General features: G+C 36.0%; 1 protein-coding gene across 2 annotated transcripts in view; it reads right to left on the bottom strand.

Annotated features, from left to right (window-relative positions):
- Positions 1-25727, bottom strand: part of LRRIQ3 (leucine rich repeats and IQ motif containing 3) — a 193771-nt gene that overhangs the window by 154487 nt on the left and 13557 nt on the right. The window contains exons 2-4 of one of the 2 annotated variants that reach the window (XR_005719537.1): positions 18655-18903; positions 17419-17516; positions 14584-14958 (exon numbers count right to left, since the gene is read on the bottom strand). Coding sequence is in view for 1 of the 2 variants with exons in the window: in XM_040232559.1 (XP_040088493.1) it covers positions 14635-14958; positions 18655-18903 (573 nt within the window). In the remaining variant the exon portion in view is untranslated. Of the gene's footprint in view, positions 1-14583; positions 14959-17418; positions 17517-18654; positions 18904-25727 lie in introns of those variants that run through there. The other variant, XM_040232559.1, reaches the window with a different exon arrangement.

Here is a 25727-nt window from a genome sequence, read left to right as displayed (position 1 = left end):
CCTATTCATTTGTAGTCGGTATTCTAGAGCTCACCTCGATGTTTTACATTTTTTTTCTCATCATTTTCAGTTATTTTTTCTCAATTTGGTGAAGCCATGCTGTCAAAGGTTAGCTTTCTCATACTGAGGTTTTTTAATAGCTTGTCAACTACTTCAGTTATGTGGCTGAGCCTAAGCTCCTTTCTGAAACTCCTGTCTGCCCTATCACAGATGAGTCCTTCCACAAACTATAATAGTTTGCTATTATAACCCTGCCTGTATGAGGGCCTCTCCATGACATGTATCCTCTGATTTCTAGCAAGAGATCCCATCTGTTAGTCTACTATCAACTGTGACAAATAGGGAGATTTGCAGAATCTCCTCTAATTCCTGTCATTTTGTTTTACATGTCAGGAAGAATAGCTCAAAGTCAGGCTGACCCATTCCCTGCCTTTAATTCAATCATATCTTCATTATATCAGAAATTCTTCATTATGTATAAAAGTACCTCTGTGATACAATCAATTACTTAATTCTTATCCTTTACTGGTTTCTAGTAAAGATATGATTTCCTCCAATCTTCACTGAGCTTTTTGTTCATTGCATTTGAGCTCATGGTATGTGTGTATGTGCATGTGTATTTAGAGTAACAAAGTATGCCACCTCAAATATGCTCCGTATACTGATTATTGAGTCAGAGGCATTTGAAAAACAGCAAATGCAGAGAGAGGCACTCTCTGAACTTCCTTTATCTATGTAAAGACAGATTCCCCCAAAGGCATTCAATTGTCATATTTTATCAACCAGGAAAGGAGTCTTATCACAAGAAAGGAGATCAGGTGATTAGAAGGGGAGAAAATTAGAAGACATCACAACCAAATGAATTTTGTCACAAATTCCCATCTATTCTTCTAGAGATCCATTTGTCTTTCTTAAAAATAATTTACTGTCTCATAAAAGGCCTATACCCTCCCTTGCTTTCCCCCTATTTAGATGGTATTAAGAATGAATTCCCCCCCCCCCAAAAAAAAGAATGAATTCCCATCTCAAGGAGATACTCAGTTCTCCCTTAGCATCTTCTCAGTACTCATGAAATATAAATGTTAATAAGCTTCTGTTTGTTTTTCTCTTGTTAACCAGTCTTATACTACAGGGTCTCAGCCAAGAGCTCAGAAGGGTAGAGGGAAAATTGTTTTTCCTCCTCTAGTTTGAAAGTGAGGACTAATAATACAGGAAAGAATTTAGATGGCTAGGTTTAAGTGGTCCTGGTCAGACTCTGCAGTTCTCACCAGCAGAGAACCATCAAGCTCACACTGCAGTTTACAGCAGAGTCTTGCTTACTTCCAAGGTATGGATAATCCCTCTCTTTTAAGCAGTAAAGAAAATCATCAGCTGTGGGTAGGATAGGAGTCTTTGCCAAAAAACAAGTAACCTCTAGACAATAGTCAAGATTTATGATGTCCTAAAACAATTATGATGTAAAATGCCAATAAAGATATCACCTACTGTATACTAGAGGGAATTTTACTCAATGCTCTGTGGTGACCTAAATGGGAAGAAAATCCAAGGAAGAGGGTACATATGTATATGTGTGGTTGATTCACTTTGAGGTACAGCAGAAACTACCACAACATTATAAAGCAACTACACTCCAAATTTAAAAAAAAAAAAAAAAAAAAAAAGACATCACTGCAAACTTGTACAAATGCCATAAACCATTTGATAGCTGAGGACAAATGGATGTATTTTCTAAGGGAAACTAATGCATATTTCCTATACTACATGAGTGATGACTCTAAAGAAAAACTGCCTAGGTTTAAATTCCATTTCTACCACTTGCTAACTATGCAATCTAGGGTAAGTAACCCATCTGTCCCCTATTAATCATCTGTAAAATAGAGAAAACGTCATTGGGGTTTTGTGAGAAAATATTTGTAAAGCACACAGAACAGTGCTAAAACATTTCAAGCATCCAAATAAAGTCATCTGTCAACAGCTTAAGGACTTCTGTATACTTTATCCTATTTGATATTTAACAAATTAGTACAGGAATTTACTAAGCAATTTATTCAAACATAACAAAATTAAGAAATTAACTGTAAACTAATATTTTCAAATGAATAAAATGAATTAAAGAATTATAGTAAAAAGCTTGCCAAAGGATAACACACATTTACAGAAAATATTATCAAGAATCAAAAAAACAGATGATAAAATAATGAAATATCTGTACTCTCCCACTTGCCATTGTAATCTTGGAATGAAAAAATGGTTACTGCAAATCCTTTCATAAAGCATAACAAGGCATTTCCAAGAAAGGGAAGAATTTTGTGAACATGACTCGTATGGAAGATAGTGCTCTGTGTTCTAACATGCAGCGTAGCTTAAAAAACAAATTTTCAAACTAAATTCTTTTCAGATTGTATATAATTACACAAAGATTCCCAATTAATCTGATATTCTAAATACACCTGTACTTATATTTTCTTCCTTTTCCCCATTTTTATTTCTTTCATATTTATCTATTCCCTATACTCTTTTAAAATTCTATTTGTAATTTACTCCATCAGAATTTACTGATTTGACACATTCGTCTGAGCATAACTGAAATATGTAAATTATGCTACTCCCAGAAGTATGTATTTCACATAGAATAAAAACATACAGTATTCACCTTTTTATTCCATCTGTAATATATTCACTTTAACATTCACATGAAATGGTGAGTATCTCTGAAACTCCCCACAAAGGCGAAAAAGATTTTATATTATTTTAAATCAACATTTCTTAGGATCACTGGTAAACACTTTGGTAACAAACTTTAGACAATTCACCAATTAAAAAATTTCACCTGAATTAAATAACATTAAATAACCAAAAAAAATTTAGAAGCATAATAATAAAACACTAAATTTTTAGGACAGATGAACGTACAAGAACAAAAACACTTTACACAAATTTCCACCACTGGAAGTACCTATTATCATTTTTCCCCCCTTCCTGACCCCCTTCTAACCTCCCTCCCCATCCTCTGGGTCATCCCAGTACACCAGCCCCAAGCACCCTATCCCATGCATTGAATCTGGACTGGTGATAAATTTCACATATGATAATATACATGTTTAAATGTCATTCTCCCAAACAATCCCACCCTCCCCTTCTCCCACAGAGTCCAAAAGACTGTTCTATACATTTGTGGCTCTTTTGCTGTCTCGCATATAGGGTTAAAGTTACTAACTATCTAAGTTCCATATATATATATGACAACCTAGATAGCATATTGAAAAGCAAAGATATTACTTTGCCAACAAAGGTCCGTCTAATCAAGGCTATGGTTTTTCCAGTGGTCATGTATGGATGTGAGAGTTGGACTGTGAAGAAAGCTGAGTGCCGAAGAATTGATGCTTTTGAACTGTGGTGTTGGAGAAGACTCTTGAGAGTCCCCTGGACTGCAAGGAGAGCCAACCAGTCCATTCTGAAGGAGATCAGCTCTGGGATTTCTTTGGAGGGATTGATGCTGAAGCTGAAACTCCAGTACTTTGGCCACCTCATGCAAAGAGTTGACTCACTGGAAAAGAGTCTGATGCTGGGAGGGATTGGGGGTAGGAGGAAAAGGGGATGACAGAGGATGAGATGGCTGGATGGCATCACTGACACGATGGACGTGAGTCTGATTGAACTCCAGGAGATGGTGATGGACAGGGAGGCCTGGCGTGCTGCGATTCATGGGGTTGCAAACAGTCGGACACAACTGAGTGACTGAACGGAACTGAACTGAACTAGTATACTGTACTGATGTTTTTCTTTCTGGCTTACTTCACTCTCTATAATAAGCTCCAGTTTCATCCACCTCATTAGAACTGATTCAAATGTATTCTTTGTAATGGCTAATACTCCATTGTGTATATGTACCACAGCTTTCTAATCCATTCATCTGCTGATGGACATCTAGGTTGCTTCCATGTCCTGGCTATTATAAACAGTGCTGTGATGAACACTGGGGTACACGTCTCTTTCAATTCTGGTTTGCTTGGTGTTTATGCCCAGTAGTAGGATTCCTGGGTCATATGGCAGTTCTATTTCCAGTTTTTTAAGGAATCTCCACACTGTTCTCCATAGTGCTGTACTAGTTTGCATTCCCACCAACAGTGTAGGAGGGTTCCCTTTTTTTCCATACCCTCTCCAGCATTTATTGCTTGTAGACTTTTGGATTGCAGCCATTCTGACTGGAGGGAAATGGTACCTCGTTGTGGTTTTGATTTGCATTTCTCTGATAATGAGTGATGTTGAGCATTTTTTCATGTGTTTGTTAGCCATCTGTATGTCTTCTTTGGAGAAATGTCTGTTTAGTTCTTTGGTCCATTTTTTGATTGGGTTGTTTATTTTTCTGGAATTGAGCTGCAGGAGTTGCTTGTATATTTTTGAGATTAATTCTTTGTCAGTTGCTACATTTGCTATTATCTTCTCCCATTATGAAGGCTTTCTTTTCACCTTGCTTATAGTTTCCTTCCTTGTGCACAAACTTTTAAGTTTAATTAGGTCCCATTTGTTTATTTTTGCTTTTATTTCCGTTACTCTGGGAGGTGGGTCATAGAGGATTCTGCTGCGATTTATGTTGGAGAGTGTTTTGCCTGTTCTCCTCTAGGAGTTTTATAGTTTCTGGTCTTACGTTTAGATGTTTAATCCATTTTGAATTTATTTTATGTATGGTGTTAGAAATGGTTCTAGTTTCATTCTTTTACAAGTAGATGACCAGTTTTCCCAGCACCACTTGTTAAAGAGATTGTCTTTTCTCCATTGTATATTCTTGCCTCCTTTGTCAAAGATAAGGTGTGCACAGGTGCTTGGATTTATCTCTGGTCTTTCTATTTTGTTCCATTGATCTATATTTCTGTCTTTGTGCCAGTACCATACTGTCTTGATGACTGTAGCTTTGTAGTATAGCCTGAAGTCAGGCAGGTTGATTATTTCAGTTCCAGTTTTCTTTCTCAAGATTGTTTTGGCTATTTGAGGTTTTTTGTATTTTCATACAAATTGTGAAATTATTTGTTCTAGCTCTGTGAAAAATACCATTGGTAGCTTGATAGGGATTTCATTGAATCTATAGATTGCATTGGGTAGTATACTCACTTTCACTGTACTGATTCTTCCTATCCATGAACATGATATATTTCTCCATCTATTTGTGTCCTCTTTGATTTCTTTCACCAGTGTTTTATAGTTTTCTATATATAGGTCTTTTGTTTCTTTAGGTAGATATATTCCTAAGTTATTTATTCTTTTCATTGCAATGGTGACTGGAATTGTTTCCTTAATTTCTCTATTTTCTCATTATTAGTGTATAGGAATGCAAGGGATTTCTCTGTGCTGATTTTGTATCCTGCAACTTTCCTATATTCATTGATTAGCTCTAGTAATTTTCTGGTGGAGTCTTTTGGGTTTCTATGTAGAGGATCATATCATCTGCAAACAGTGAGAGTTTTACTTCTTTTCCAATCTGGATTCCTTTTATTTCTTTTTCTGCTCTGATTGCTGTGGCCAAAACTTCCAAAACTACATTGAATAGTAGTGGTGAGAGTGGGCACCATTGTCCTGTTCCTGACTTTAGGGGAAATGCTTTCAATTTTTCACCATTGAGGATAATGTCTGCTGTGGGTTTGTAATATATAGCTTTTATTATGTTGACGTATGTTCCTTCTATTCCTGCTTTCTTCAGAGTTTTTATCATAAATGGATGATGAATTTTGTCAAAGGCTTTCTCTGCATATGATAATTGAGATAATCATATGGCTTTTATCTATCAATTTGTCAATGTGGTGTATTACATTGATTGATTTGAAGATTTTGAAGAATCCTTGCATCCCTGGGATAAAGCCCAATTGATCATGATGTATGGTCTTTTTAATATGGTGTTAGATTCTGTTTGCTAGAATTCTGTCAAGGATTTTTGCATCTATGTTCATCAGTGATATTGGCCTGTAGTTTTTTTTTTTTTTTTTAATGGCATCTTTGTCAGGTTTTGGCATTAGGGTGATGGTGGCCTCATAGAATGAGTGTGGAAATTTACCTTCCTCTGCAATTTTCTGGCAGAGTCTGAGTAGGATATGTGTTAGCTCCTCTAAATTTTTGGTAGAATTCAGCTGTGAAGCCGTCTGGTCCTGGGCTTTTGTTTGCTGGAAGATTTCTGCTTACAGTTTCAATTTCCATGCTTGTGATGGGTCTGTTATGATTTTCTATTTCTTCTTGGCTCAGGTTTGGAAAGTTATACTTTTCTAAGAATTTGTTCATTTCTTCCAAGTTGTCCATTTTATTGGTTTATAGTTGCTGATAGTAGTCTCTTATGATCCTTTATATTTCTGTGTTGCCATCTCTCCATTTTCATTTCTAATTTTATTGATTTGATTTTTCTCCCTTTGTTTCTTGATGAGTCTGGTTAGTGGTTTGTCAATTTTATTTATCTTCTCAAAGAACCAGCTTTTAGCTTTGTTGATTTTTGCTATGGTCTCTTTTGTTTCTTTTGCATTTAGCTTACTCCTTGGAAGGAAAGTTATGACCAACTTAGCATATTAAAAAGCAGAGACAATACTCTGTCAACAAAGGTCCGTTTAATAAAGGCCATGGTTTTTCCAGTGGTCATGTATGGATGTGAGAGTTGGACTATAAAGAAAGCTGAGTGCCAAAGAATTGATGTTTTTGAACTGTGGTGTTGGAGAAGACTCTTGAGAGTCCCTTGGACTGTGAAGAGATCCAACCAGTCCCTTGTAAAGGAAATCAGTGCTGAATATTCATTGAAAGGACTGATGCTGTAGCTGAAACTCCAATACTTTGGCCACTGATGACAAGAGCTGACTCATTTGAAAAGACTCCGATGCTGGGAAAGATTGAGGGCAGGAGGAGAAGGGGACGACAGAGGATGAGATGGTTGGATGCATCACCGACTCAATGAACATGGGTTTGGGTGAACTCTGGTAGTTGGTGATGGACGGGGGGCCTGGCGTGCTGTGGTTCATGGGGTCACAAAGAGTTGGATATGACTAAGTGAACGAACTGAGCTGAACTGAATTTTTAAGATTTCTTTACTTCTACTAACCCTGAGGTTCATTTCTTTCTTTTCTAGTTACTTTCGTTGTAGAGATATATTATTTAGCTGACTTTTTTCTCATTTCTTGAGGTAAGCCTGTAGTGCTATGAACCTTCCCCTTAGCACTGCTTACAGTGTCCCATAGGTTTTGGGTTGTTGTGTTTTCATTTTCATTTGTTTCTATGCATATTTTTATCTTTATTGATTTCTTCTGTGATTTGTTGGTTATTCAGCAGCATGTCATTCAGCCTCCATATGTTGGAATTTTTAATTGTTTTCCTCATGTAATTGATATCTAATCTTACTGCATTGTGGTCAGAAAAGATGCTTGGAATGATTTCATATTTTTTTGAATTTACCAAGGCTAGATTTACACCGAGGATGTGACCTATCCTGGAGAAGTTTCCGTGTGTGCTTGAGTAAAAGGTGAAATTCATTGTTTTCGGGTAAAATGTCTTATAGATATCAATAAGGTCTAACTGGTCTATTGTATCATTTAAAGTTTGTGTTTCCTTGTTAATTTTCTGTTAGTTAATATTTCCATAGTTGTGAGTAGGGTATTAAGTCTCCCACTATTATTGTGTTATTGTTAATTTCCCCTTTCATACTTGTTAGCATTTGCCTTACATATTGTGGTGCTCCTCTGTTGGGTGCATATATATTTATAATTGTTATATCTTCTTCTTGGATTGATCCTTTGATCATTATGTAGTGGCCTTCTTTATCTCTTTTCACAGCCTTTATTTTAAAGTCTATTTTATCTCATATGAGTATTGCTACTCCTGCTTTCTTTTGCTCTCTTATTTGCATGGAGTAATTTTTTCCAGCCCTTCACTTTCAGTCTGTATGTGTCCCTTGTTTTGAGGTGGGTCTCTTATAAACAACATATATAGGGGTCTTATTTTTGTATCCATTCAGCCAGTCTTTGTCTTTTGGTTGGGGCATTCAACCCATTTACATTTAAGGTAATTATTGATAAGTATAATCCCGTTGCCATTTACTTTGTTGTTTTGGGTTTGAGTTTATACACCCTTTCTGTGTTTCCTGTCTAGAGAAGATCCTTTAGCATTTGTTGGAGTGCTGGTTTGGTGGTGCTAAATTCTCTCAGCTTTTGCTTGTCTGTAAAACTTTTGATTTTTCCTTCATATTTGAATGAGATCCTTGCTGGGTACAGTAATCTGGGCTGTAGGTTTTTCTCTTTCATCACTTTAAGTATGTCCTGCCATTTCCTCCTGGCCTGCAGAGTTTCTATTGAAAGATCAGCTGTTATCCTTATGGGAATACCCTTATGTGTTTTGTTGTTTTTCCCTTGCTGCTTTTAATATTTGTTCTTTGTGTTTGATCTTTGTTAATTTGATTACTGTGTGTCTTGGGGTGTTTTGCTTTGGGTTTATCTTGTTTGGGACTCTCTGGGTTTCTTGGACTTGGGTGACTATTTCCTTCCCCATTTTAGGGAAGTTTTCAACTATTATCTCCTCAAGGATTTTCTCATGGTCTTTCTGTCTTCTTCTTCTGGGACTCCTATGATTCGAATTTTGGGGCATTTAACATTGTCCCAGAGGTCCCTGAGGTTGTCCTCATTTCTTTTCTTCTTTTTTTCCTCTCTGCTTCATTTATTTCTACCATTCTAACTTCTACCTCATTTATCCTTTCTTCTGCCTCCATTATTCTACTGTTGGTTCCCTCCAGAGTGTCTTTGATCTCATTTATTGCATTATTCATTATATATTGACTTTTTTATTCCTTCTAGGTCCTTGTTAAACATTTCTTGCATCTTCTCAATCCTTGTCTCCAGGCTATTTATCTGTAACTCCATTTTGTTTTCAAGATTTTGGATCATTTTCACTATCATTGTTCTGAATTATTTTTCAGGTAGATTCCCTATCTCTTCCTCTTTTGTTTGGTTTGGTGGGCATTTATAGTGTTCCTTTACCTGCTGAGTAATTCTCTGCCTTTTCATCTTGTTTAGATTGCTGTGTTTGGGGTGGCCTTTCCATATTCTGACAGTTTTGGTTTCTCTTTATTGTGGAGGTTCCTCACTGTGGGTGGGGTTGGTCAGATGGCTTGTCAAGGTTTCCTGGTTAAGGAAGCTTGTGTCGGTGCTCTGGTGGGTGGAGCTGAATATCTTCTCTCTGGAGTACAATGAAGTGAGTTTTGAGATGTCAATCGGTTTGGTGTAACTTTGGGCAGCCTGTATATTGAAGCTCAGGGCTATGTTCCTGTGTTGCTGGAGAATTTGCATGGTACATCTTGCTCTGGAACTTGTTGACTCTTGGGTGGTGCTTGGTTTCAGTGTAGGTATGGAGGCTTTTGGATGAGCTTTTATTGATTAATGTTCCCTGGAGTCAGGAGTTCTCTGGTGTTCTCAGGTTTTGAACTTAAGCCTCCTGCCCCTGGATTTCAGTCTTAGTCTTACAGTAGTCTCAAGACTTCTCCATCTCCTTTCGAAGACAATGGGCTGCTTTTCTGGGTGCATGATGTCCCCTGCCAGCATTCAGAAGTTGTTTTGTGGAATTTGCTCATTGTTCAAATGTTCTTTCAATAAATTTGTGGGGGAGAAAGTGGTCTCTCTGTCCTTTTCCTCTGCCATCTTAGGACCACTCCTATCGTCATTTAAAAAATTTCACTTCCAAATACTTTCCCTGACTCTGAGCTTATCTTTTCATTCACTTCATAGGGTCTTTAACAGAGTATTCTTAAAAATTGATGAAGTTCACTTTACTATTTTTTCTTTTAAAGACTGTGCTTTTAGTATCAGTATCAGATCTGTCTTTGCCTCAGCCTAGATCCTAAAGATTTCCTTCAATTTTATTTTTTCTAAAAGTTTTGCTTTTTAGTTTTCAGTTTTACATTTAACTCCAAGAACCAACTTGAGTTAATTTTTTTGAGTTGCAAAACTTAAGGAAGTTCATTTCTTATGTGTGTGTGTCTCTGTGTATGTATGTCCAACTGTTCCAAGTAAGATTTATTGAAAAAGCTATATTTTCTCCATCAAGTTCTATTCATATTTTGTTAGATTTACATCTAAGTATTTCATTTTTGAGTGATTATAAATGACAATATGTATTTAATTTTGGTGACCATGTACTCACTGTTACTACACAGAAATAGGATTGATTTTTGTTTACCTAGTACCCTGCAGCCCTGCTAAGCTCACTTTTAGTTTTAAGAAAGTTTTTGGTAGATTCTGTGGCATATTCCACATAGGTGATCATTTCATCTGCAAATAGTTTATTTCTTCTTTTCTCATCGGTATGTTTTTTATTTCCTTTTCTCACTTTTTTGCACCACCTAGACTTACCAGCAACATGTTGACAAGAGGAATAAGAACAGTCATCTGTTTTGTTTCCAGTCTTAGGAAGAAAACATTCTTGAGTCTTCTGATATGGGAGATTACATTAATTCATTTTCAAATATTGAATCAGCTGTGAATCCCTGAAACAAGTTCTACTTCCTCATGGTATATAATTCTTCTTACATATGCTAAATTACACTTGCTAAGGTTTTGTTAAAGATTTTTGTGTTTATGTTCACTAGGGATATTTTTATCCCAGGGATAAATCCCACCTCATCATGATGTATGATCTTTTCAATATATTAGTGAACTCAGTTTGCTAACATTTTGTTGAGGGTTTTGTATCCATATTCATCATGGATATTGATCTGTATTTTTCTTCTAGTGTCCTCATATAGTTTTGGTTTCAGTTAAGTGTTCCTTCAGATTCTATTTCTTTTGAAAAGTATGAGAAAAATTGGTTATTAGTTTTTCCTTAAATGTTTGATAGAATTTACCAGTGAAGCCATCTGGTTCTAAACTTTTCTATGTTAGGAGACTTTTGATTACTGATTCAATCTCCCTGCTAATTAGTGCCTTAATTTTTTTTTTTCTTCATGATTTAGCCTTAGTAAGTTGTATGTTTCTAGGAATGTATCCATTTCTAGGTTGTCTGTTGGCATACAATTGCTTATAGCAGTCTCTCATAACCTTCTGTATTTGTATGTTATCAACTGTGATGTCTCCTCTTTCTTCCTAACCTTACTTCCTTGAATCCTCTCTCTCAAGTATAACAAAGAGTTTGTCTATTTTGTTTATCTTTTCAAAAAATAAATCTCTTGGTTTCATTTATCTTTTCTGCAGTCTTTTTAATGTCTATTCCATTTATTTCTGGTCTTTATTTCCTTCTTCCCACAAAATTTGGTTTAATTTGTTCTTTTCTTCTAGTTCCTTGGGGTAAAAGTTATATTGTTCATTTGAGTTCTTTTTTTAATGTAGGCATCTATCACTATAAAATGACCTCTAAACAGCTTTTACTATATCCTATTAGTTGTCATTCTATTTTCGTTTAAGATTTTTTTTTTCAATACATTGGTTGTTTTAAGTTTTTAAATCTCTACATAATTGTGAATTTTCCTGTTTTCCCTTGTAATTGATTTATTGTTCTGTCACTCAGCTGTGTCTGACTCTGCAACTCCATGGACTACAGCACACCAGCTTCCCTGTCCTCCATATCTCCCAGAGTTTGCTCAATGTCATGTCCATTGAGTCAGCGATGCCATCCAACCTCTCATCCTCTGTCATCCCCTTCTCCTCCTGTCCTCAATCTTTCCCAGAATCAAGGTCTTTTCCAAAGAGCTGGCTCTTTGCATCAAGTGGCCAAAGTATTGGAACTTCAGCATCAGTCCTTCCAATGAGTATTCAGGGTTGATTTCCTTTAGGATTGACTGGTTTGATCTCCTTGTGATCCAAGGGACTCTCAAGAGTCTTCTTCAGCACCACAGTTTGAAAGCATCAATTCTTCAGCAACCTCTGGGACAACATTAAATGTACCAACATTCACATTATAGGGGTCCCAGAAAGAGAAGAGAGATAGGACTTGAGAAAATATTTGAAGAAGTATAGCTGAAAACTTCCCTAAAAAATGGGAAAGGAAATAGTCAACCAAGTCCAGGAAGTGCAGAGAGTCCCACGCAGGATAAACCCAAGGAGGAACACACTGAGACATAGTAATCAAAATTATGAAAATTGAAGATAAAGACAAAATGTCAAAAGAAACAAGGGAAAAATGACAAGTAACATACAAGGAACTTCCATAATGTTTTCAGTTGATTTATCAACAGAAACTCTACAAATCAGAGGAGAAGGTCAGGATATTTAAAGTGATGAAAAGAAAGAACCTACAACTAAGAATATGCTACCCAGCAAGACTCTTGCTCAGATTTGATGGAGAAATCAAAAGCTTTCCAAACAGGCAAAAGTTAAGAGATTCAGCACCAAACCAGCTTTACAACAATGGCTAAAAGAACTTCTCTAAACAAGAAACACAAGATAAGGAAAAGACTTACAAAAAATAAACCCAAAACAATTTAGAAAATGGTAATAGGATCATATATATTGATAACCACCTTTAAATGTAAGTGGATTAAATGCATCAACCCAAAGACATAGACTGGCTAGGCAGATGAAAACATGTGTACATATGCATTTCCACTTACTAATCACTCCGATAGACCCCCCCAAATTGTATGCTATTATTTTATATTGTTAGGTTAATCATGTTTCCATTATGGCTTGACTGTGGACTGTGGACTGTGAAGAAGGCTAAGCACCGAAGAATTCATGCTTTTGAACTGTGGTGTTGGAGAAGACTCTTGAGAGTCCCTTGGACTGCAAGGAGATCCAACCAGTCCATTCTGAAGGAGATCAGCCCTGGGATTTCTTTGGAAGGAATGATGTTAAAGCTGAAGCTCCAGTACTTTGGCCACCTCATGTGAAGAGTTGACTCATTGGAAAAGACTCTGATGCTGGGAACGATTGGGGGCAGGAGGAGAAGGGGATAACCGAGGATGAGATGGCTGGATGGCATCACGGACTCGATGGACGTGAGTCTGAGTGAACTCCAGGAGATGGTGATGGACAGGGAGGCCTGGCGTGCTGCGATTCATGGGGTCGCCAAGAGTCGGACACGACTGAGCAACTGAACTGAACTGATTAAGAAAACTGATAAATGTAATTTATTATTGTTATTATATAACTATTATTTGCTTAATATCATTGTATCATGATTGATAAACAGAAAATAATAGAATTCTATATCACTAACTCTATTATTTAATACAAATCCTGTAATCATTTTTTAAAATCCAGATGCATATCAGAATTATCATGGAATTTTTTGAAAAATACAAATGCCCAGGTATTGATATTTTTCTCAAAAGCTCCAGATGTGTTTCTAATGAGCAGCCATGTTTAAAAACAACTGTACTATATGATGATCTTTTACTTAAAAGAAAAAGAAAAGAAAATCCTGTGGATTCTAGATATAGAATCCTTTGGCATTTAGGTTACTGAGTATAAGAATTAAGTTGTTAGATTAATTCTCATTTAGTATTTTAATACAGACAGGGGATGCTCAATCAAACTACTTTCATTTTAGAATTATAACTAACATAATTTGATAGAATGTTTTTTTCTTATAATTCAGTAAATCTCAGAATGTGATTCTAGAATCCTTGGGAGGCCCCAAGACCCTTCAAAAACCCATGAGGGCCTTCTTTTTCTAATTACGTATCTGTATGAGGCCATATTTTCTTTCTTTACTTCAGTCAAAACAACATATCACAATAGTTTGAATGCAGAAGTAGATATGAGAAAATATGTTTTATTAAGACAGATATTGAAGAGATGTACAAAAATGTAAAATAATGTCATTCTTTTAATTATTTTTATTTTGGAAAGTATTTTTTCATAAAATGTGTTTATGTTGATATAAAATGGGTTTGTTATTTCAAATGACTTAAGTATATATTTAAAAATTCTCTTAATTTTTAATACATTAATATCTATGTATATAATCTGTATAAACAAAAATTTTCTGGGATCCTCAATAACAGGCCCAATAATTGGGCCCTATTATATTTTCTTAGTGATTATTTTTCATCCCATGTGGTCTATCAGTTCCCAGTAAGGAAATATTTTATTCTACATTCATCTTTGTATATGTATTTCCTTATACTGTCTAGCATGCTGTAGAAAGATGTTTAATAAATGTTTTTTGAATTAAAAATAAATAAAATGTTTAGAGAAACAAATATACAGAGACAGAAACAGACAAATGATTACCTAAGACCAAGGTAACAGTGGGGGTTAATTGCAAATGGGAAGGAGGAGAATTTGGGGAGTGGTGGAAATTTCTAACACTGGATTGTGAAGACAGTTATACAGTTATATATAAATGCAAATTTACCAAAATTATGGACTCATACATGTAAAATGGGTAAATTTTATAGCATATAAGCTATACATTCTTAAAGCTATTAAACATAATGGAGATCCCTCAAAATGTTAAGTACTTGTTTCTCCACAATTTGATAATCACATGATCAGTAATTTTTAGCAGTAGGCACATAAGCTTTTATATTTGTTAAAACATTAGTATGATAATATATTCACTATCACTATTCTGATATTTCATGTAAGTGATAAAAATACTGATTTATATAACTTAGGTAATAGAAATTATAAGTTAAGGTTTTACTTCATTTATTTAAAATGAAACTCAAATGAAGCCAACTACCTTTTTCAAAGCAGAGTAGAAATTAAAGAGAAGTCGGTGGTTACATGTCTTGAATCTTTCAGGAAGATGCCAGTTTTGAATTATTTCTTCATCAGAAATCACATGATGATCCAATGCTTTGAGAGTCCATATACTGTTGACAAGAACATGTCTATATCCTTTTTTAAGGCTTACTGGACAATCAAACATAGTGAGGGCAATGAGGCTCGGACAGGCAGATAACATACATACGTTCTTTAACTTTGCAAAACCATTGTCATGTAGATAGAGAAGTTTTAGATTCTTCAATCCACTCCAAAATTTGGTATCTGGTAGACTCTTTATCTGAAGCAATAATAGTAATACTTTAAATACAAATACCAATAACCCCTGAATTATATGGAAAAAAAGGAAAAACATTAAACATCTTCTATAATTCAATATTCAATGCAAATAGCAAATTTCTCATTAGTAAACAAAAATGGAATTTCTAATTATCCAAAGGATGACTGGGGTAAACTAAAATACATTAGGTACCTGTAATTACTAGTGTAATTAAACAAACAAACATATAATCCATTCAATAAAAATTCCTTTGTAATAAGTAGACATTTTAATCTTTTCTAAAATATTTCCCTTACATGAAAAATGTAAGGAGTCAAATCAATCAATGTGATACTCCAAAAATGAAGGATAAAAATCATATAGTCATCTCAATAGATATAAGAAAGGTATTTGCCAAAATTCAACATCCATTTATAGTTAAAACTCTCAACAAAGAGTATAGAAGGAATGTACCTCCACATAATAAAGGCCATATATGACAAGCTTACAGCTAACATCATTCTCAATGGTAAAAAGATAAAATCTTTCCCTCTAACAGCAAGAATAAGACAAGGATGCCCAGTTTTGCATTTTCATTCAACATGGCACTGGGAATTAGAAGTCCTAGTCAAAGTAATTAGGCAAGAAGAAGGAACAAAGGCATCTAAATTGGAAAGGAAAAAGTAAAACTGTCACTTTTTGCAAATTAAACGACCTACATTCACACCTCAGAGATTCTGTGCATTTGGTTTCAGAATACTGCAATATAGCAAATATTGCAATACAGAAGGACTTTTTTTTTTTTGGTTTCCCAGTGCATATTAAAATTGTTTACACTATATTACAGTCCATTAAGTGTGAAATAGCATTATGTCTAGAAAAAAATCAAAGTATACATCTGATATAAAATATACTTTATTGCTGCTGCTGCTGCTAAGTCACTTCAATCCTGTCCGACTGTGCGACCCCAGAGACAGCAGCCCACCAGGCTCCGGCATCCCTGGGATTCTCCAGGCAAGAACACTGGAGTGGGTTGCCATTTCCTTCTCCAATGCATGAAAGTGAAAAGTGAAAGTGAAGTCGCTCAGTCATGTCCAACTTAGAGACCCCATGGACTGCAGCCCACCAGGCTCCTCCGAACATGGGATTTTCCAGGCGAGAGTACTGGAGTGGTTGTCATTGCCTACTCCAACACTTTATTGCTAGAAATTGTTAATCATCATCTGATAATGTAGGATTGCCACAAATCTTCAATTTGTAAAAAATGTAGTACTTGTGAGGTGCAATAAAGTGATACCTACTAAAATACAGTATGCCTGTATACAGAAAACCCTAAATACTCCAGAAAATAACTGTCAGAATAAACAAAATCAACTAACATTTCAGAATATAAAATCAATACACAAAGTTATGCTGTCTATGCCTGAGCTATTAAATATTGGAAAGGGAAATTAATAAAATAATCTCATTCATAATTATATCAAAGTAGTAAAAATATTTAGAAATAAATTTAACCAATGAGGTGAAAGATATGCATATACAGTGAAAATTATAAGATATATTGAAAAGTAATTGAATACAAGTAAACTGAAAGATATTCTGTCCTTGTGGATTGTAAGAATTAATGCTGTTATAACATTTATACTACCCAAAGCAACCTAGAGATTCAACAAAAGCCATGCCAAAATTCCAGTGGCATTTTTAACATATATAGAACAAATAATCCTAATATTTGTACGAAACTAAAAAACACTCAAATAGCCAAACACTTTGAGAAAGAATGAAGCTGGCGCTGTCACACTTCGTGAATTCAAAGCATAATGTAAAGCTACAGTAAAAAAAAAAAAAAGAAGAAGAAGAAGAAAGAAACAGAATGGTACTGGCATTTTCTTAAAAAAGGTCAATGAAACAGAAACACAGCCCATGAATAAACCCACACACTGATTTACAAAACTGATTTACAATAAAGATCAATTTATTTACAAAAATGGAGTCAAGAGCATACACTAAGAAAAAAAGCATTTTCTTCAATAAATTGTGTTGGAAAAACGGGACATACACATGTGAAAGAATGAAATTTGACCACTATCTTATGCTGTACAGAAAAGTAAACTCAACATGGATTAAAGACTTGAAGGCACAATCTGAAACCATAAAATTCCTAGAAGAAAACACTGGTGGTAAGCACCTTGGTATGGGTCTTGGCAATAGTTTTTTCAATTTGACACCAAAAGTAAAGGCAAAAAACTCAAAACTGAACACAGTGAAATGATGTCAAACTAAAAAGCTTCTGCACATAAAGGAAACCATTAATAAAAAGAAAAGGGAACCTACTGAATGGGCGAAAGTATTTGCAAATCACATCTGAGATGAGGCTAACATCAAAAAACTATAAAAAACTCATACAACAATAGGAAAAAAAAATCCAACTGAAAAATAGGCAGAGGATCTAAGACAATGTTTTTTCCAAATAAGACATACCGGTGGCCAGCAGGTACCTCAAAAGTTACTCAGCATCACCAATCATCAGGGAAATGCATATTGAAACCACGGGACCATTCTCATGCCTGTGAGAATAGCTATTATCAAAAAGACAAAAAATAAAGTGTTGGCAAGGATGTGGAGAACAGGGAACCTGTGCAGTGTTTGGAGGATTGTAAATGGGTGTAGTCACTAGGTAAACAGCAGGGGTTCCTCAAAAAATTCAAAGTAAAGCTTCCAAATGACCCAGCAATTCTATTTCTGGAAATGTATTACAAGGAAGTGAAAATACTAGCTCAAATAGACACATACACTCCCACGTTCACTGCAGTATTATTTATAATAGCCAAGACATGAAAGCAACCAAAATGTCTGTCTGCTGCTGCCTATGGAAGAGTAAGTAAAGAAAATGTGATATACACATCCAGTGTAATATTATTGACTCACAAAAAAAGAATGAAAACACCATTTGAAATAATGGGTACTTTCAGGGTATTACACTAAATGAAGTAAGAGAGAAAAACAAGTACCATGTGATCTCACTCAGATGGAATCTGAAAAAACAAAAAAAACAAACTCTTACAGAGAACGTATCAGTGATTCAGAGGCAGAGGTGGTGGGGGAAATGAGAAGGTGCTAAAAAAGATACAAATTTTCAGTTATAAGATAAATGAGTCCTGGGGATATATTCAATAATATTAGCAGGGTGAGTATAGTTAATACTATAGGATTATATATTTGCAAGTTGTTAAGAAAATAGATAATAATAATAAAAGTTCTCATCACGGGGGAAAATTTTTAATTTTTTAGGGAAGGATGCTAACTTGACTTATTGTGATCATTTTGCAATATAAACAAATGCTGAATCATTATGTTGTATACTTGAAATTAATATAATGCTGTATGTCTAGTACATATCATTAAAAAAAGTAAGCAGTCAAGAAGTGATCTTAAGACTATGGATTTAAGAAGCAAAATAAACCAAATCACACACTGTTGGGTTTACATATTTTAAATTACAAATGTTTGATTATATTTAAAATGTTTATTAAATGGTTAATTTAAGTGTTTGCTTATATTTGTGTTTATTTTTTTTATTTATTTTTTATTTAGTTCCTAATTGTTTATATTTCACACAAAAGACTACCTGGGAGAAATACTGTGTATAGATAACCTAAGAGCTTATTAGATATCAGCTTCATTTATATGCAAACAAGTGAAATGACTATTGCTTACCTGATTTCCATGGAGATCAAGTTTGATTAATTTCATACAACTCTGAAGTGGACGAATATCTGTAATAAAATTGTTTGAGAAGATGCATACTCTAAGAGAGATACAAGATTGAAGATTTTCCATAGATTTTAAATGAAGACCACTGAACTTCACAAAAACAAAATCTTTTTGATCTTCTATTATATTTTCATTATAGTGACTCCATTCTCTGTGATTGGTTAGCTCTTCTATGATGGTTCCATGAAACATCTAAGAAAAATGAGAAATTTTGCAAGTTTTTCTCAAATAAACGTGTCTGAAAATAATATTTTCTAAGAGTAAGAATCTTAGAAATCTTAACCTTAAGAATCTTCCATCCCAAAGCATTTTTGAGTTTTTCTTAAATTTTTATTGGAGTATAGCTGATTTACAATGTTGTATTATCGGTATACAGAAAACTGCATCAGTTACACAAATACATATAACCACCCATTTTTTTAAGATTCTTTTCCCATATAAGCCATTAGAGTCTTGAGTAGAGCTCCCCGTGCAGGTTCTTAGTTACCTATTTTATACGCAGTAGTGTGTTTATGTCAGTCTAAATCTCCCAATTTATCCCTAGCCCCTCCTTATCCATTTTCTACAACATAAATGAAACTTGAGGACTTTATATTAAGTGAAATAAGTCAACAGGGAAAGACAAATACTATATTATCTTGCTTAATGTAGAATCTAAAACAGTTGAACTTTATTCAAATAGAAATTAAATTGGTGGTTGCCAGTTGTGGCCAAAATGGGGTGCGAGAAATGGGAAGATGTTAGACAAAGGGAACAAAACTCCAGTTATAAAATGAACAAGTTTGGGGGATACAATGTAGAACACCACAAGGGCGTGTTAGGTTACTTCAGTCCTGTCTGACTCTGTGACCCTGTATATTGTCCCCCTCCAGGCTCCTGTGTCCACAGGGACTCTCCAGGCAAGAATACTTGAGTGGGTTGTCAGGCCCTCCTTTAGAGGATCTTCCTGACCTAAGGATCAAACTCCTGTCTCTTATGCCTCCTGCAATGGCAAGCAGGTTCTTTACCACCAGTACCACCTGGGAAGCCTACAACACGATAACTATAGTTAAAAATACTATACTGTATACTTAACAGTCAGAGAGTAGGTCCTAAATGTCCTCACACACAATAAACAAGCAAACAAACAAAAAAAAAAAAAAAAACAGGTACTGACGTGATAGGTGTGTTAACGAACCTTACCATGGTAATCACTTTGCAATGTATCAGTTCAATTCAGTTCAGTCACTCAGTCATGTGCGACTCTTTGCGACCCCATGAATCGCAGCACGTCAGGCCTCCCTGTCCATCACCAACTCCCGGAGTTCACTCAGACTCTCGTCCATTGAGTCAGTGATGCCATCCAGCCATCTCATCCTCTGTCATCCCCTTCTCCTCCTGCCCCCAATCCCTCCCAGCATCAGAGTCTTTTCCAATGAGTCAACTCTTCGCATGAGGTGGCCAAAGTACTGGAGTTTCAGCTTTAGCATCATTCCTTCCAAAGAAATCCCAGGGCTGATCTCCTTCAGAATGGACTGGTTGGATCTCCTTGCAGTCCAAGGGACTCTCAAGAGTCTTCTCCAACACCACAGTTCAAATGCATCAATTCTTCGGCACTCAGCCTTCTTCACAGTCCAACTCTCACATCCATACATGACTAGTGGAAAAACCATAGCCTTGACTAGACGGACCTTAGTCAGCCAAGTAATATCTCTGCTTTTGAATATGCTATCTAGGATGGTCATAACTTTTCTTCCAAGGAGTAAGCATCTTTTAATTTCTTGGCTGCAGTCACCATCTACAGTGATTTTGGAGCCCCCCAAAATAAAGTCTGACACTGTTTCCACTGTTTCCCATCTATTTCCCATGAAGTATATGTATATGTGTATCAAATTATCATATTGTATATATTAAACTTGTACAATGTTATATATCAATTATATCACAATAAACCTGAAAGTAAAGATTCCTAATGCGTTTAGCTGATTTAGATTAAAATACGTTAATTCTTTGAAATCCTTCAGTTTGACTTCTCTACAACCAATATCCAATGTCTTTTTTTAAAGTGCACATTTTTTCATATATTTCCACTATGTAATAAGGCACCCCAAAACCTACTGTGTTTAAAAAAAAATCAACATTTATTCTTTCTTAGGTCTGTGGGTTGACTCAGTCAAATGGCAGTTCTTTTCCAAGTGATGTTGACCTGAGAGCCAATCTTGTGGGACTCATTCAAATACCTCCAAGGTGGCTAATTTACAAATGTGAAACACTGGCAAGGACAGCAGGAAGGTAGGTTTTGTTAGGATGCTGGGATGTATGGGTCTCTCTCACCACACTATACCAAGGCCTCTCTAACTATAGCAGTACTCATGATGTCATCTTCTCACATGTATATTCATGGAAGCAAGGTTTTATATGGTTGAATCAGGGCTCCAAAAAGTATAAACAGAATATGTCAGGCCTTCTAAAGGTTTATGTTGAACTTGCACAGCTTTAACTCTTTGACATTCTATTGCTCAGAGGAAGTTATTTTGATGGTTTGAACCAGCTTTAAGGGAGTTAAATAAAGACAAAAATAAAAGTTGTTCTGAGCTTGGTGACCTTAGGCTCTCAGTTAAGTATCTTCTGTTTCATATGTATCAAAATTATGTGCCTCAATTTCCTCGTCTATAAAACGTGGATAGTAACAGTATTTGATGGAAATGATTGTTATGAGGACTAAACGAGTCTGCATAAAGGCTTTAGAACAATGTCTGGCACATAGCAAGCACTATAAGATGAACATTACTTATAAAGCAAATATCTAGTTGAATTAACAATTCAAGACAAAATGTCTATTCAAAAAGTAAGTGAGGGCACTTCTAGTTTTCAGTCCATCATGTAAGGAGCATGGAAGTTGTCACACCATCTTAGCAAGTAAAAGCAGGACAATTAACTGAAAAATCAACAAGTCTTCTTAGATTCATCAAAGAAGGGAGGTCACAGGGAGAATCAATACCCCCAAAATCAGAGACAGGTAGGCAGATATAGAGATTCAGAACCTATGGGAGTGGAAATTCACCCACAAAGGTCTCTCGAGAAAACAGTGTCTCCCAATAGGAAAACCTATAACTGACAAGTTACAACATGCTCTGTATTGACATTACACAGGCTCGACGTACTCCTTTTACTATTTGGAACCAGACTGTTGTTCCATGTCCAATTCAAACTGTTGCTTCCTGACCTGCATACAGGTTTCTTAATAGGTAGGTCAGGTGGTCTGGTATTCCCATCTCCTTCAGAATTTTCCACAGTTTATTATGATCCAGTCAAAGGCTTTGGCATAGTCAATAAAGCACAAATACCTGTTTTTCTGGAACTCGCTTGCCTTTTCGATGATCCAGTGGATGTTGGCAATTTGATCTCTGGTTCCTCTGCCTTTTCTAAAACCAGCTTGAACATCTGCAAGTTCACGGTTCAAGAATTGCTGAAGGCTGGCTTGGAGAATTTTGAGCATTTCTTTACTAGCATGTGAGATGAGTGCAACTGTGAGGTAGTCTGAGCATTCTTTAGTATTGCCTTTTTTTGGGATTGGAGTGACTACTGACCTTTTCCAGTCCTGTGGCCACTGCTGAGTTTTCTAAATTTGCTGACATACTGAGTGCAGCACTTTCACAGCATCATCTTTTAGGATCTGAAATAGCTCAACTGGAATTCCATCATCTCCACTGCTTTGTTTGTAGTCATGATTCCTAAGGCCGACTTGACTTCACATTCCAGGATGTCTGGTCCTAGGTAAGTGTGAGTGATCACATATCATGATTATCTGGGTCATGAAGATCTTTTTTGTTCAGTTCTTCCGTGTATTCTTGCCACCTCTTCTTAGTATCTTCTGCTTCTGTTAGGTCTATGTCATTTCTGTCCTTTATTGAGCCCATCTTTGCATGAAATGTTCTCTTGGACATGGAACAACAGACTAGTTCCAGATAGAAAAAGGAGTATGTCAAAGCGGTATATTGTCACCCGATTTAACTTAAATGCAGAGTACATCATGTGAAATGCTGGCCTGGTGGAAGCACAAGCTGGAATCAAGATTGCTGGGAGATATATCAATAACCTCAGATATGCAGATGACATCACCCTTATGGCAGAAAGTGAGGAAGAACTAAAGAGCCTCTTAATGAAAGTGAAAGAGGAGAGTGAAAAAGTTCGGTTAAAAATCAACATTCAGAAAACTAAGATCATGGCATCCAGTCCCATCACTTCATGGCAAATAGATGGGGAAACAGTAACTGACTTTATTTTTCTGGGCTCCAAAGTCACTGCAGATGGTGATTGCAGCCATGAAATTAAAAGACACTTACTCCTTGGAAGGAAAGTTATGACCAACCTAGACAGCATATTCAAAAGCAGAGACATTACTTTGCCAACAAAGGTCCATCTAGTCCAGGCTATGGTTTTTCCAGTGGTCATGTATGGATGTGAGTGTTGGACTATAAAGAAAGCTGAGCAGCAAAGAATTTATGCTTTTGAACTGTGGTGTTGGAGAAGACTCTTGAGAGTCCCTTGGACTGCAAGGAGATCCAGCCAGTCCATCTTAAAAGAGATCAGTCCTGGGTGTTCACTGGAAGGACTGATGTTGAAGCTGAAACTCCAATACTTTGGCCACCTAACGTGAAGAGCTGACTCATTTGAAAAGACCCTGATGCTTGGAAAGACTGAGGGCAGAAAGAGAAGGGGATAACAGAGGATGAGATGGTTGGATGACATCACCGACTCAATGGACATGGGTTTGGGAGGACTCAAGAAGTTGGTGATGGACAGGGAGGCCTAGCGTGCTGTGGTTCATGGGGTTGCAAAGAGTCAGACGTGACTGAACGACTGAACTGTACTGACAGGAGATTAAAAACTCCAGGAGTCAATGAGGGGAACCCTACTTGCTTTTGTGAGATTAATACCTAGGAGCTCTCACACATCCTGAAAGTGAACACTGGACAAAAATCCATTTATGCTTTCAAAAATGGGGAGGAAATAAATAATTCTCAAATACACCAGAGCATTCTGCTTTTAATAAGGCCTGTCCTCAAAGAAAACTGTTGAATGGACCTTACATGATTGAGGTTTTATTAAAGTCTCATGGAAGAAGAAAAATACTCAATTCCATCCCCCTCTAGCATTCCATTTAGAGGAAGGGGAATATTCAACTCTAGACCACTCTTACCCTCTTGCCCACCTAAGAGGTAGGAAAACTAAGAAATACTTGTGAAATCCACAACCCAATGGCACAGGCTTACTGAAGGACTAAGACTTAATGATATAACTGTAGAATATTCTTTCTACCCACACCTCATCACTACACAATAGCATTATTTTACGAGTTCCTTTCACAAGTACATCATGTCTGTCTTTCAACAAAAAAATTGCAAGATATACTATACTAAAAGACAAAAACACATAAGAACCATAATCAGCCTTGGCAAAGATGTTGAAAATACCAGACTAGAAATTTAAAACATGTAAGATTTACATGCTAATCAATTGAATGAACAAAAAGTAGATCATAAACAAGAACAGATGGATAGTATAAGGCAGAGAGATAAAAATAATACAGAGATGCTAGAGATACAAAATACTATCACAGAATTGATAGATGCCTTTTAAGGGCTCATTTAGTAGATGGGATATGGCTGAGTGGCTTATGAGAGAATCTCTGAGCTTGAAAATTTGTCAATAGAAACTTCAGAAACTGAAAAGCAAACAAAACAAAGACTGAAAAAAGCAGACCAGACTAACCCAAAACTGTGGGGTAATTACAGAAAGCATTCAATACGCATACATGAAATACCAGAATGAGAAGAAAGTGCTAAAGGAGAAAGGAACATAAAAAAATACTGAAGAAATAATACTGGTGAATTTATGTAAATTAATGTTGGATACAACCCAATGACAAGGAAGCAGAAAACGCCAAGCAAGAAAGAGATCAATATATAGATGTGTGTATAACTAGACATATCATTTTTAAATTTCATTAAGGATACAAAAAGAAATGTGAAAGATGCCATAGGAAGAAAACCCTTTGTTCACAGAAAGGAAAAAATAAGAATTTTATCTAACTTTCCCTAAGAAACCAGGCTAACAAGAGGATAGTGCAGTAAAGTGTTGAGAGGAAAAAAAATCTATACCTTGTGAAATTATTCTAAAAAAGCAGATGAGGAAAAAAAAGAATCACAGACAAAAACAAGAAAATTCTTGTCAGCAGACCTGCCTTAAAAGACTGGTTCTTTAGAGACAAAGAAAATAATACAGTTCAGAAGCTCAGATCTATGTTAAAAAAAAAAAAAAATACTCTGGGGCAGGAACAACTGAAGGTAAAATAAGAATCTCTTATTTTTCTTATTTTAGTATATATAACAGATAAAAGTTCATTCAAATATTAATAGTAAAAATGTATTTGATTATATACTCATACCTATGTACAGTTGATGCTTCTACAACACGGCTGGAGGTAGGGGTGAAAACACTCACACAGTTAAAAGTCATTTGTCTCTCAGTAGCCACAGAGAATTGGTTCCAAAATCCACCACAGATAACAAAATCCATGAATGCTCAAGTCACAAAATCAGCCCTCCACACAACTATCCGAGCATCTGCATCTTTGGCTTCAGTTCCATTCAGTTCAGTCACTCAGTCATGTCCGACTTTTTGAGACCCCATAAATTGCAGCACGCCAGGACCCCTGTCCATCACCAACTCCCAGAGTCCACTCAAACCCATGTCCATTGAGTCGGTGATGCCATCCATTTATCTCATCCTCTGTCGTCTGCTTCTCCTCTTGCCCTCAATCTTTCCAAGCATCAAGGTCTTTTCAAATGAGTCAGCTCTTTGCATCAGGTGGCCAAAGTACTGGAGTTTCAGCTTCAACATCAGTCCTTCCAATGAACACCCAGGACTGATCTCCTTTAGGATGGACTGGTTGGATCTCCTTGCAGTCCAGGGGACTCTCAAGAGTCTTCTCCAACACCACAGTTCAAAAGCATCAATTCTTCAGCACTCAG

This window comes from Oryx dammah, unplaced genomic scaffold (assembly GCF_014754425.2).
Source record: "Oryx dammah isolate SB20612 unplaced genomic scaffold, SCBI_Odam_1.1 HiC_scaffold_28, whole genome shotgun sequence".
In the NCBI taxonomy this organism is placed as follows: Eukaryota; Metazoa; Chordata; class Mammalia; order Artiodactyla; family Bovidae; genus Oryx; species Oryx dammah.
Note: the sequence above shows the minus strand (reverse complement) of the source record. Positions and strands in the feature narration are given on the sequence as shown.